At 41.2% G+C, this 14,205-nt stretch overlaps 2 protein-coding genes across 2 annotated transcripts in view; one reads left to right on the top strand and one right to left on the bottom strand.

Annotated features, from left to right (window-relative positions):
* The window catches only part of cbl (Cbl proto-oncogene, E3 ubiquitin protein ligase), a 37,048-nt gene extending 28,862 nt beyond the window's left edge, over window positions 1–8,186 (bottom strand). The window contains exons 1-2 of the mRNA XM_051397872.1: window positions 7,584–8,186; window positions 2,048–2,295 (exon numbers count right to left, since the gene is read on the bottom strand). Of these exons, the coding sequence (XP_051253832.1) occupies window positions 2,048–2,295; window positions 7,584–7,730 (395 nt within the window). The 5' untranslated portion in view covers window positions 7,731–8,186. The remainder of the gene's footprint in view (window positions 1–2,047; window positions 2,296–7,583) is intronic.
* Window positions 8,187–8,509: 323 nt separating this feature from the next.
* Window positions 8,510–13,365, top strand: ccdc153 (coiled-coil domain containing 153). The gene is made up of 6 exons (XM_051397880.1): window positions 8,510–9,004; window positions 9,090–9,158; window positions 10,269–10,388; window positions 10,623–10,715; window positions 10,819–10,949; window positions 12,829–13,365. The coding sequence occupies exons 1-6, from the start codon at window positions 8,899–8,901 to the stop codon at window positions 12,955–12,957; spliced, it is 648 nt and encodes a 215-aa protein (XP_051253840.1). The 5' UTR covers window positions 8,510–8,898; the 3' UTR covers window positions 12,958–13,365.
* The last annotated feature ends 840 nt before the right edge of the window (window positions 13,366–14,205 follow it).

Raw genomic sequence — 14,205 nt, forward strand, 5'->3', positions numbered from 1 at the left:
ACTGACTAGATAAAACTATTACATAATTTTCTAAAAACAAGAAACAGAAGAGGTTAGGTCAGTGTTTGAAGAAACTGCCTTTGAACCAACTATTTCGATTCAAGCCTGTAAGTCAGGCAGCATATTGGAGGAATTCAGAGAAAGCAACTACATTTTTAGTGGCACTTTGAGAAATTATGTTAACTTCCATCTCCCTTTACTTAAGTCTGCAGGCATTTAGATGTTTTCTTGCAAAGCCTTCAGATACCAAGTCATGACATAAGGCTGTAATAGGACACACAGCAACACCAGAAACACGATGATCCACAAAGGGCTATTTTGTGGACTAATCTGCTGCACATTTTGTTCCCAAATTTTAAGCTCTAGAGCTTTCCAAACTAAACTAAGAGTCCACTATTGTCTCCTTCAATGATTCACTCTCATAGGTCATCGCACTGGTCATATTTGGCTGCATGGACATTGAGTGTCACTTTCACAGACCACATGGTAGCTCAAACAACAATACCAAGGTTTTGAAAGTTGGATTCTTGATCTTTTTATTCTATATGTTGAAAATTCGAAAGGAAAGTTGTATTTTTGTCTTCCCAGGCTATATCAATGCAGCACACTTATAGTTCTGCAACACAGAAAATATCTATAGCAAGGAGAGTAGCACAGCAACACTGTAATACACAAAGCTGTGTAAGCTGCTTTTAATCAGGTTTGTTAAGGATGTTGTTAAAGACACTATTTAAAATAGAAAATACGTCCAACAAAACATTAACTACACTTGGCAGATGAATTAACCCAATCTCTCCCCTTATTTTTCTAGTAACTACTCCCCTCAGGCAATGGTTTTGTCCAAACATTTCCACATCCACTCGTGTCATTGTCCGGCAGACCAATCCAAAAACGTGTGAAGACAGCAGCTATAGCAGTCACACATAAGAAGACGCCCGGACAACACAAAGGGTTTTTAAAAATCGTATGCAAGTCATCTTTTCCACTGTCAGCAAGAGAAGCACCCACCCAGAGGCAGATCTGGAGAAAGCCTTTACTGGGGTAACATTTGCTCCTGGCTCACATCTTGTATGAAAGACACCCTAGAAGAACTTAATGGAGGCTTTCTTACCATTACATTACATACATGACACGTACATGAGGCCTGTCATCAGCTTTGTTTGACAAAATTGGCCAAAAGCATGAAGCAAACCAAAAGGCATCTGATACAAGCAAAGAGGTAAGAACAGCTCCATCCAGCAGCTAGTCTGCACCTCAGAGAGCCGCCTCATTAACATAACAATAACATTGTGCATAATAAGAAGCACAATTTTGTCTTGAGGTCTTCTGTGGTATCTTTAGTCTTCAAAAGAATGCCTTTTCTCATTTGTAATTTCTTTAAACAAGGGAAACAAGAGGAATATCTAATTAATTATACTTCCACAAGTCCCTCCACACAAAAAACAACTGCTTATTTCTAATACAGACTGTACACTTGTGTGTCTGCTTTCCGAGGAACAAAGACAGATTATGAATGTAAGAGGAACGAAAGAGATAGCGACAGAGGCACTGTGCAATTTCAAAAAAGAAAGCATTATAGTAAGACAGCTACATGAAGAGAAAATGTTCAAGTAGATGGTAGAGATAGAAAGGCACAAAAACAAAGTGACAGGCAGGGAGGCAGCTGTAGATTAAGCGCCATTCTGACCACAGATGCTCACATGCTCAAACCACAACACCTCTCTCCTCTTGTTTTGGTATATCTGGAGCTACAACCACCCTGGGGGCTGGGTGCAATTGTTCCCTCTGTGCTTGCGCAGATGTAATTATTCAGAAGAAATGAATGAAGTTGAGGTTTGATACAGCAGCTATCACGAAGGCTTCACACCTAGAATTCACCCTGTCGCCAATGGATTTCATTAAAGAAAACCAACATAATGGCTCAGCAATACGGTCTGAGAAGATAACAATGGAGCAATTTTCACACCATTCACCTCTAGACTCCTACTCACTCACCCACTCAATTAATATTCAGCTAGGTGCCATTTGTTTTATCCACTTCACTCACCTGGGTTGCGAGTTCTCCTCGTACATGCGTTCCTTGCCCTCCTTAAACAAGCTGATGGTCTGCTTGGTCTTCTTGGTTAGGTTCTCCATGAACACCCGGAAGTACTCGTTGTCCCCCAGAGTCTCCATTTTGCCCTCATAGCGAGACAAGATGGTACGCAGGTGCTGGTAGGTGTCTGGCAGCAGGTCCAGGATGTAAGGGGGGCTGTTCTTTAGAGCCAATTTGGGGTTTTGGCAGAGGCGCACCACCTGCAGAAATGGAGGATGTGGGGGGGAGATAAGATACAGTTAGAGAAAAGAAGTGGGTGTAAGAAAGAAGGTAGATGAGAAGAAAGCAAAACAGTAGATGTGTAAGAAAGAAGGTGGTGAGAAGGAAGTTAAAGGAGAGTGACAGAGTAAGAAAATCTGCCACTATGCATTTTCATTCCGTACATCAGTAAGGCATTATTTATATCTTATAGACAGAGTCTTGCATAATATAGCTCTTTTCTGTATTAGAGCACTTATCCTTAGTGCAGAATATTGTCAGTGAGCCCAGATAGAAGACATGCAGAATGGAAAATGCCAACAAAGTCAAAGACTGAGAGAAAGGCCCTTAAAAGCCCTGTCAGAGTCAATCTCAGAGCTTTCAGAGTGTGGCAAGTCTACACATTATATAATGGAATACACAGAGTTTCACTGATTTAATCCTTTATGGCATCATGAGTTATTTCACCACTGTCACACTACTTGTATCTACAAAAAAGACAAAGGTGGAACAGGACAAAGGCATAACTGCATTCAACCGTGCAGTTTCGGTTCGCAATGTAAAGCTAATTATCGCCATTTCTTACTAATTTACCATCCAGATGTCTTTTTGTTGATATGCACAGCAATGCTGGCACCTTATTATGTGACTACCATTTCAATAATCATAGGTCACCACAGTCTTATTCTCCACTTCTTCGGCATGTTTAGAGAAGCTGTTGATGTGTTTACACTTCCTCATTTTAATCTGCACGTCCTCCAACACTTCTGCCTTACAAATACAAATTCTCTTTACTCAACATTTGGGCATGATTGCAATTGCAAATTTGAACAGCTGAAGCACTCACTGTGCTACGAAATAAACTTTGCAAGTTAAAAAAAACTTTAAAAACACTTCAAGTGAAACAGCCAGATGAACATCAATCATTGACACAACAGAAGGCAGAGATATGTAATGGGTGAGCAGGATGAACTTCTATTTAATTGCTTTATAAAACATTCAGGGAATCGACTACGTGCTTGAGTAAAACATGTTCACCCGACTGCATGAGTGCATGTTACATCCTCAGTAATGTTCAACCTTTCCTCACCCATCTCACTGTACTGCTGCACTGTGTCTGAGTCACTTCGTTGACCATTACAAAGACACTGGCCGAGAGCCTAGAACACTCTGTATGGACATGGCTGCTGTCATATTTACCACTGCATTCAAGTCAAACTTACTTGTGTGATCTCTAAGACACGAAAATACACTTCCAAGGGTCTCATGTCCTGATCTGTCAGCTTCAACGGTGGCTGAACAATTGCACGTCAACAGCAGGACATGGCTCATTCTTCTGTAGACCGGGCTACTAATCATGAGTGAGTGTTAGCAAGAAATATGGCAGGAATTGCGTTTCAGGAATGACGGTTTGAATTTCCTTGCCTCTTCTTTTTGGAAGCCATCGGTTTGTCGTTATGGGAAAATTAGACTTCAAAAGACAACTTATAAATCAATCAGCTTATTAGAAAAGTAGGCCTGGAACCAAATAGATTCATAAATTATCATTAATAGTAAAACAACATATGAATCTATGCCATGGTGACATCTTTTTTTATTGTAATGATTTGAACAATTTCATGTGTTTTATATGCCGAATCCCATCTGACAAAAACTCAGCTATTTGTTCAATCTTTAGGTATTACATGGTATTATATTTTCCGGACTTAATATTGATCCACTAAATAAATATACCATAATTTTTAAAAGTTATAGCACTACCTAACATTTATTTGATAAATGTATTATTGGTCATCAGTATCATTCAGAGTATTCCCTTCCCTTCCACATCTTAGATATCAGGGACAGCTCATGAATCTGCAACCAAAATGAGCCATGCTTCATTTCCTGGGTGTCACATATTAGGAATATTTGATCTTGGTCTGTAAATGGGCCACTGCGCTCAGACCGTTCGCTTCATCATCACTGTATCAAATGCCTCTCAAAAAGAATGAGGTCACACTTGACCGGTAGGATATTTTAAGCAGTACTGACTTCACAACATGCAAAATGTTTTTAGCATGTGGGCCTTCATTGGTGTCTGTACATTAAAGGTCAGCTTCCTACTGATTCCGAGTGTAAATGGACCACAGGTGAGATATTTCAGTGCAGTGACATCACATCAGATATTTCAGTGCAGTGACATCACATCAGTATCTCCGGTATTACTTTTAACTATTCATTTATAGATAAAAACTTTTTAACAGACATCAAGGATCACCAGGGTGTACAAAGCACATTGCTGGACTGAATACACCAGGCCAACTAACAGCACAATAGCATTAGATTAGTCATGAGGATTATCCATGTTACACTCAGCATCCAGCTGACCAGATAAAACTGGAAATGCCCTGATGATTTCATCCATTTAAAATTACTTAAATTACCGAACTGAGACGAATCTGAAGGAGAAAGAAAAGCTGAAAGGTGCCTTGGAACAACTTTTACTCTGAATAGTATGTAGCACACTATAAGGATAGCGCCTTCTATACTTTCTGCATCGCCTGCGTATTTTTACTAATTTGCTTGTGGCTGATATCTCGGTGAGAGACAGTCTTTCATTTGACTACATGAGTAACTGAACTGAAAGCTAATATGCAGTCAGTATCATTACCAACGCTGTGCCCTAATTCCTTTAACCCTTCTCCAGGCCTCCAAACGAAGGTCTACACTGGTTATGTTTGAGACCAGATAAGACTGTTGCCAAGGTTACACTACTAACATTATCGTCTACCATGCTAACACATATGGCCATAACTCAGCCAAACACATGCACGCACACGTACAAGTGCTCTTGTACGTCAATGTCAATCAAGCCTACTGTCCTGAAGTAAAATGTTGACTGCCTCTTAGCTATACTGCATTCCATTCATCTTTTTGCTCTCTCGTCTCTGTCTCAGACTCTCCTGGCTCATTCTACACCTGGCACAGACCTGGTAGTTTTTGTACATCAAGTTCAAATCGTTTAAAGTTTAACCAGCTTGAAGGAAAGCTGGCTGTGGCTGAATTTGTTCAACTTTAGCTGTAAACAGACAATTTTGTGCTTCCTTGTTTCTGCAGAGCTCAGAGACTGTTCCTGGAAAACACATTTTGCCCAAAAGGACTATTTGTTAATTCCCTGAAAGTTTTGGGATTTCACAATATGTCTGATGACAAACTATGGTCTGCAACTGAATTATCTATTTCTCTTCCAGAAACTTTGTAATCACCAAGTTGGGTTTGGCCTCAATAGATTAAAGCTATGTTTTACACAAAGCAATGACTGCTGTCTTACTACACTTGTTTAAGCATAAATACATACATGGGCAACACAAAAGGGCGAACATCAACGTCTATATCATTATGAATATAATGTGACAACAGGACCACTGGTGAGAAAATGTTACAATATAGATAGACAGACAAAGGTTAATTCCCCCCAGCTATAGTGATCGGAGAAGGTCGGTCACTGAGCTGCACGTCTGAACAAAACCGATATCATGATATCTATAAATATTCTTGAGTAGCATTATGACCTGAACCTCACTGGTGGTTAGCTGACAAAAGTGTCTGGCTAAATAAGAAAACAAACATTGCCAAAATGTCCTTTTATGGCTGGTGGTGAACATTTTCCACAAACAACTTTAGGTTTTGATTAATGAATAGCTAATTAGCCTGCGGCATGTAGCGGCACAGCGGCAGAGACAGAAATGCAACACTTAATGGTTAATGTTTTAAAATTGAATATCAAGCCTAAACTGAATGCAGACTGCAGCACACTGTGCTAGCTGCATGTATGCAACTCTGAAGAGGAAACTTAGCCTCATGCTTTTGATAAAAATTAACTTAGCCCTGTGCAGGAGGTGTTTTCAGAGAGAAACTGCATTATTATTATTATTCTACAGGTGCTATTCTACAGTATATGATGGGCTGTGGTTTTCCTTTAGACAGCGCTGAACAATATTTCCGCTGCTATTTTAAAACTATCTGGTAGAGTAAAAATACTTTTGGTCCTATAGCCCTTCTCAAAAGGTAAGCTACTCTTGTTTTTCACCTCACTGGTGCTGTCCCTCCACTGTTTCACTGGGTCAGATGAATATGGTAAATTATTCTCATACTGTAAACTCAAAAAGCTAACCTGACTGTGCAGGTGGTTTTAATGGTGTATGGTCAGTCATACTGTCTGGATGTACAGACAGGCATTTTCTACAGGACTGTTGAACATACACTGAGAACAAAAACAAAAGAAAGACTGTCGTTGCAGTGTTACTTCTGTTTTCTTATTTGTGTTAGATACAGTAACTTCTCAACTGTGAAGAACCAGCCCTACAATCTACCACAGATGCTAATGGGGCAAAATAAACTGGAATGTGGTTCCTTAATAATAGCTGTGTTAAAAAACAGTTCTCTTAACATCAGAGCTCTAAACGAAGGCCTCAAAGAGGAAGAGGAGACACAAAAGAGTGTCTTGTCTTCCTCTTCACTCTGATATTGCTGTGTGAATCTCACAGGAAACTGGGGGTCAAACTGCTACAGACTTTTCCGAGAAGTGAAGCCGTGAAATGAGTCTCCCCTGTGAAAGAGCATAACTGGCCTCGTTAAATAGACAAATTTCTTTTCTTTTTCTCTCAGTGCTTTGTTACAGTTTCCACGGGCTGACAGACAGTTGACCGCAGACATTACAGCAACAATGTACAGGAGAGATTGTTACTCTGTTAGCAGCCTCTCACTGCACACTGCCATACAGTCGCTAAATTCAACTCCTGTGTAGCATATTTTCAAGCCAACTCCACCTTATTTGTTAACTCCAATGTTTACGATACAGCCCGGTATTTAAAGGTGGCCAAACAAGCAAGATGTAAGCTACCTTTGTATGGCAACTAGTTAGCAGACGTGTTAAAGAAGCCCTGTCTCTGTTTTGTGAGCTAACGTTGATGTTAGGCTGCTTTAAAACTCTTTGTCTTTTGCCCTGGCACGTACGGTGCAAATCAACACAGTTTAAGTTAGCACATTAGCTCTGGTTGGCTAACCCTGACTTCTCCCAGCTGACTGGCTAACTGAGCGTTAGCGCCGCCAGACCTGCAGCAGGCGAAGATTAGCTAGCCTATCGCTAGTTAGCTGCGGTTAGCTAGCAGTCGCCCAGGGCGTCCTAGCGAACGTTAACGGTTGGTTAACGACCGTTGACTGCCAACGGTAACCGACCGTTGGCAGTCAACGGTAACCAACCGTTGGCAGTCAACGGTCGGTTACCGTTGGCAGTCAACGTACGAACCTTGTCCATCAGTTTCCAGCATTTCTCCACCGTCTTTTTGTCCACGGCCCCGGGCTGGTGATGGGAGTGGAGGTGGTGATGGTGTGGCTGGAAGGCATCCTTCATCATTCCGATGAGCCCCCCGCCTTTCTTCAGGTTCCCTGCCATGTTCGGGCTCGGCTAGGGTCGGCCAGAGCGGCAGACAGACGAGGCAGGGCAAGGGGGACCGAACCGCCGCCTGGAGTTAGCTGAACCGGGCGATGGTGATCCGGCACCCCCCGGCGAGGACAGCGCCCGATTGGCGAATCCGAGCCAGGGTCCGACGGGGGTAGGGGGAGTAGGGGGAGTAGAGGGGAGGGATGACTATCGGATAAAGGCACCCATCAGTAAACCCAACATCAGTTTGTCAGATAAACGTCTGGCTACAACAAGCCCCCCCCTCAGTCTCTCACAGCTCCGTGCTGCAGCTAGCCGCGCTGCCGCTGTGTCTCTCTCTCTGCAGGGACCCACGCAGGCTAATTAGCAGAGCACCAGACCTGTCTCTGCCCGCCCTCAGCTGGAGGACAATGGCACCGTTTCTCTGCCCAGAAGCCGTGTGGACTGGAGTGTGTCCTCTCCTCTTGACAACCCCCGACGTCGTCCCCCCCCCCCCTTTTTTTCTTTTTTGTTTTGTTTTGTTTTTTTCCTCGCCTCAGAAGTAGCAGCTCTCTTCAGTCTTGACGGGAAGTTGAGCGGCTGTGTGACAGTGTCAGCGGAGCCCTCCTCTGCGGGCTGACGACGGATACCGAGGAGAGGAAGTTGCGCTCAAAACTGCGAAGGCTTCACGGACATAAACGTGGGGACGAGGGTGAATAAATAATGAATGTGGGAATTAAACATTGCCCATTATTTTATTTTTTTTTTTCTGTTTCCCTCCGTGACGTGTATGTGCGGCCCTTTCCTTTCCTGTACGCCCCCTTCCGTTCACACCCCCCCCCCCCGTAACTCCCCGCCTTCCCTGTGCGCGTTCACGAGCCATGAATGTAGTCGGGAGCGCGCCGCCGTCTGTACAGCATTGATAAAACGTCGGAGTGATGCTGAATGCAGCCCTGGATTCTCGCAGCGCTGTCCTTGGTCACCCCTGACAACGAAGGACGCTTTGACATGTCTCACTAAAAGTAAGGGTCCAATTACAACGCCCCTGTGTGCGAGCTAAAAAAGACAACGGTGCACCCCCCCCCAAGTCAAGTTGTGATTGGCTGTTATTAAAGTCAATCATCTATCAATCAAGTGGGACAGTGAATGTCATGGCAACTCACTCAGCAACCAGAGCCCAGCAACAAAGACTCATCCCTGTATGTGGTTAGTGTGGTGCTCAGTTTGTGAAGAGGCAGCCGCACAGCGAACAAACATGCCTCCAAAGAAAAAGACTAAAAAGACCCCAAAGAAGAAGCCTGAAAGAAGTAACTTCTTTTTTTGTCCTTTTCTGATACTAAATTGTGCTTTTTCTCCTCTTTTTTTAAAAAAAGTTTTATTGTCTTGTTGCAGGTGAAAATGACTTGGAAACAAAGTATAGACGCAGTGTTCTGGATATAGCCATCCTACAGGATCACATCGGTGAGCAGATATTTTAAACTGCTTTATGTAATGTATAGGACAAACTACCTTTGTGTTAGGGGAAACATGATCAATAACACTCATATTAAAGTTTTTAAGAGCACAAATCCAAACTCTATTATGCCTTACACTGTGGTCTGTAATATACAAATGTACCATATTCTAGGGTAATGATTATTTTCATTATTGATTCATTTGTTGATTAGGTTTTTTTTATTAAATTGATGAATCATTTGTTCAATTTAATGTCAGAAAATGGTGAAAAATGTCCAAAACTCTAATGTGGTGACTTAAATATATAGGTATAAAATCTGTTGATTGACTAATTGATTAACTGACTACAATGCTCAACTGCTATCATCATGCCTTGACACCAATATTTACTCAGTCTAGTGGTAATTCTACATTATATTAGGCCGTATGTTGAGACTCAAGTCCATTTCAAAGGGGGAAATGTCATTTTGTACTCTAAATTCATCTTTTTTTTTAAAGTTTTTACATGGAGAACATACCATCAGGTCACATGTCACTGTTTAAAGTAGTGCAATTGATAAATTACTCAAGTTCTACCATTTTTAGGTAGTTTGATGTGAATATCTCCATTTTATGTTACACTCTACTTCTATTCCACTTTCCAAGGGTGTTTTGTTTCAGCTATAGTGAATACTTACTTAGCTCATTAAGACTTTATATACAAAACATATAAAATGATCAACAGTAAATGGCTACTGATTGATTAATTGATAATAATCCTGTAATGAAGTCCAGTCTGGTTTACTGATAATACTTTTATTTGGGTAAAACTTTAACTTGGAATGAAGTATGTTTATAATTTCTGTGGTTAGTGAAGGATCTGAATACTTGACCCACCAGAGGAAGCTAGACAAGCACCATCTGTAGCACCTATACAGCAGTACACTATAGCTTACATGTTAAAGTATAACTGGATGCTTGATCGTGTTTTATGAGGCGTTAGCTTAGTAAAATACTATATAACAGAACTGTAATTGGAGTATTTTACCAGTTATTGCCACTTCTGCTTAAGAAAAAAACACTCTGCCACTGCTCTGTACGTTAATTCATGCATGTGTTATTGTGTGATTACCACAGCCTTTCAGTGCGAGTCTGTAATAAAGGTCCAGTCTGATAGAGTTGACCTGAGGAGACGCATGAGAGAAACGGAGCAGAAGCTGCAGCACGAGAGACAAGACTACAGGGACGTCAACTCTGGTACGGTGCAGACGGGGCATGAATCAACAATTAGTCTCTCTTTTAATAACCTGAGATAAAGCGTGGATCCCTTTGGGAGTGAGGACAAGGGGCGTGTTTGCCAAGGTTCGGGTAATTTTTGAGGAACAAAAAGTCTAATTAGCCGGGTGCCTAAGCTGATTGCTACATTAGCCTTACAAAGTGAATCAGCAAGGAAGGCTAAGTCTGACATATTTGACACAAATGTCATCCTAGACCTCAGTCGCCAGTACAAAACCATGCAGACAGAGCTGACCAACAGGGGGAAGAGGCTGGAGAAGGAGGTCAGCCAGCTGAAGGAAGAACTTGGTATGAATACACATCATTTTAATGTTCATTTTTTAATTAAGACATAGGCGGTCAGTTTCTAAATTAAAAGTGATGGTAAGCCAGTGTGCACTTGTCTGCCCAGTCCTGTGTCAGGAGGAACTGAGGAAAGAGAAAAGAGAGCGTGAACAGGTGGAAGAGGAGAAGGACGCCATCATAGCTGACCTCCAACACAAGCTGGACAACATGGAAACAGACTACGAGAAGATCCTGCATGTGAGTCGCAACAATGAAAGCTGATAGAGACTGATTTAAAGAACCTAATGGGCCTCTATAGGTCTGAGGCCCCATGTGCTGTAAACTTGCATGTACAGGTTTGTGTTAGGATGAACCTGTTAAAGGGCAGCACTTTCCTCATCTGTTTTTGTATAGTGACTGAATGTCACTACATGACTCATGGTTAGGTATTTCCCTTTTCCGTGCAGTGTTAGTGGCACTTCTCCATCATGGTCAGGTCAAGATGTGCGCTGAGCCTGGACTCTCACTGCGTTACATTTTTATATGAGTTATTGTGATGGTCAGAGTTTTTGTTTGTAGAATAATGAGACAACCCTGGGGAAAATATTTTTTATACTAATCTACATCCCTACATACGGGGGCTTTAAGGGCACAGCAGGTGGTCATCAGGTTTTGCTCTTAAGCTCCTTTAAAAGGCAAAGCCTGTGTTAAACAGAAAGATTACTGTAATGTAACTGGCGCAGCGCTGTAATCAGCTTTCCTTCTGCGCCTCCATTACTGCCATGAAGTCGAATCTTCTTTTTTTTTAACTTCGTAGTTTTATCCAATAAATCTGCTGGAAATCACTTTACAAAAGTCTCAGACAGTTTTCAAACAGTCCAGCACTCGCTCTGCTGTCATAAGCAGGTACTTGGATGCCTAAACAAACATTAAACATTAGTCCTCTCATAATTTGTTAGGACTTTAGGGAGTAACAAGACACCAATCTGCAGGTCAGCCTGGATACACATCACTGTTGTTTCCAGTGAGATGTGAGAAGTAATCTGAGAAGTTATCTTGTGTTCAACAAGTGAGAAGTCAGAAAAATGAGAAGTTGTGTAGATCTGCTGTTGGTTTATGGATCTTATTTCCTTCATCCTTCTGGTTGTTTCAGGTTTACAATATTCACAATAATGACGTACAGTTGTGGTTGGGAGGGTTACTTTAAAAACTTAATCTGATTCAATAACTTGTAGTCAATAACTCAGTAACAGTATCACAATTTTGAATTAATGTAACTTGATGACGTTCCATTACTTTTGGATTACCTTAACACCAAATTTTAAAAAAAGAGGAAAGAAACATCAATAAAAAGACGTGTAAAATAAAAATAAAATGTAAACCAAGGTTTTTTACTTTAGAAATGTCTGATTCTCTGCTCTGCTCAGTGAATTTTTTTAAAGAAAAACTTTTCATGAAGCCAATTCCTGTAGCCTTTGGACCATTTTCACAGCTGGAAGTCAAAACCTTTCTGTGCTGTGATGTTGTTCCTGTTTCTGCTTTAAAGACAAACTAATGGTGAAATTTCCATCCAGTAAAGCTTTTTTCAGTGAAATTAGTGTGCCTGGTTGTATATTGTAGTATATTGTTCTCCTAATCCTCCTAAAAATCCCATGTTTTACTTATTATTTTACTTATTTGTTTACCTTTTTTTGCCTCCTGATTATGTAACTTTGTTAGATGTAATCCATTACTCCCGAAGCCTGAGTACAATGTTATGTTAATCTATAGGTGCAGTGTTAAAGCAGAATCTTGAATGGGGTCACTATTGATCTTTTATAGGCATCAGCCCAGCTGGCTGAGCACAGGCAGCACGTTTTCAGTGTGCAGATCTTCAAAGATAAGTGGTCAAGCCTGGAGCCCTGTCAGAGAGCCCAGCCTGTGATTATAGAGCTAAGATTTAAATATGTAATTATCATTATTTCTCCCTTTCCCAGTATGACATAGAATCTAATTATGCCTCTTCTCATCAGCTCGTTCCTGAAACTCATCACAGTTAAAGGTGGTTAAGGGGAGGGAGGGATATCAGGTTAGACAACTGGGTGATTTAAAGAGAAAATTTCAGCTTGCATCTCATTTTCACTGATGTTGTCTGCAGGAGACTCTAGACAGCCTGACTGCCCAGCTGTCTGTGGCTCGACAGGGACGGGAGGAGAAGAGCACAACCCTTCATCAGAATTACAAGGAACTGCTGTCTGAATTTGGCCTGAACGCACTGGACATCTAAAAGTCAGGCTCCTAACAAATGAAGGCAACTGCTCCTCCCAGTGAGACACATTTGTTCAATGTTGTTTCTACAACTTGGTTCAATTTGATCAGACTCTTGCATCCGCGTTTGGTTCAAATGAAAGTGACGTCCACGATTTACTATGCTTAATAAGCGGATGGATGTTGTTATTATATAATATTTTACCACCAGAGTTCAAAATAGGCTGAATTATCTATGCATGTATTCATCAGTTCACCATGTTCGAGTCTGTAATGTTGTGTAATGCCCACTAGATGTAGCAAATGACTGTTTATGGTCGGGGAGATGTTGGCCAGAATATGTTAGAGAGTTATACTGTTCTGTGTTTATATGTGTAAATATACTTGGTTAGATATTATGTCAAATAAAAGTATGTGAGAAAGATTACACTAACATGGTATGAAGTGAAAAGATACTGACTGAGAGTTCTGCACATGAACAACAGTTAACATCATGATTCAATGATAGAAATGTATTTTCTCAGGCTGTGTTTAATGCTGAGTCAGTGGACCAGAGGCCGAATATGGTAACAGGCAATACAGTGTAAGATGAAAGTAGCCACATGAACCACAGAGACGTAAGAGACGACATTAACGTTACCCCCACTGCTACACTGTAATACTACAACACTGCAGTGTTTTCACTTAACCCACAACTGTGACAAAACGCAACTCATAAGACGTGAAAGTAGAGAAAGTAAACAAAAAGTAATGTTCAATATGAGGTAGTCTAACGATAGACAATAACAAGAAAAAGACAAAATAACAGTTAATGATGCAGGAAATATGATTTAGCTGCCCAGCATCGATAAAACCCGACTTCCCCTGCGGGGAGCCAGATAAACAGATTTTACTTCCAAGGCTGCCATTTGTGCGCCTTTTTCATGGCCCAGTGCTATTTTTTTAGCCTCTCATCTGCGAGGTAATGAATCATTTACTCTGGGATTAAGATAATTCTGTGCTCTAACGACCAATTAACACAGGAACTCAAGAGGCCTTTATCTGAAAACCAATATTTTCTCCTCAAACCACAAGGAGCTGCTGCCTTCTGAGAGTATGTGTTTCTGTTTGTTTAGGGTTTAATGGGGTTGACTGCCGTCATCCCAATGCTCAAAATGAGATAAGCACAGTGTAACTGTGGGGGAACACAAAAACAGTATTCCTTATGGGAATATAAATGCTCTAGTTTACTCAGTAAGTAAAAGTACCAGCACAGCACTGTCATAAT

The sequence above is a fragment of the Dicentrarchus labrax genome, unplaced genomic scaffold (genome assembly GCF_905237075.1).
Source record: "Dicentrarchus labrax unplaced genomic scaffold, dlabrax2021, whole genome shotgun sequence".
Taxonomy (NCBI): domain Eukaryota; kingdom Metazoa; phylum Chordata; class Actinopteri; family Moronidae; genus Dicentrarchus; species Dicentrarchus labrax.

Coding starts and splice junctions, on each gene's coding strand:
- ccdc153 (XM_051397880.1), top strand. CDS start 8,899: ATGTGGTTAGTGTGGTGCTCAGTTTGTGAAGAGGCAGCCGCACAGCGA. Junction 10,389..10,622: donor CTACAGGGACGTCAACTCTG/GTACGGTGCAGA, acceptor ATGTCATCCTAG/ACCTCAGTCGCCAGTACAAA. Junction 10,950..12,828: donor ACTACGAGAAGATCCTGCAT/GTGAGTCGCAAC, acceptor TGTTGTCTGCAG/GAGACTCTAGACAGCCTGAC.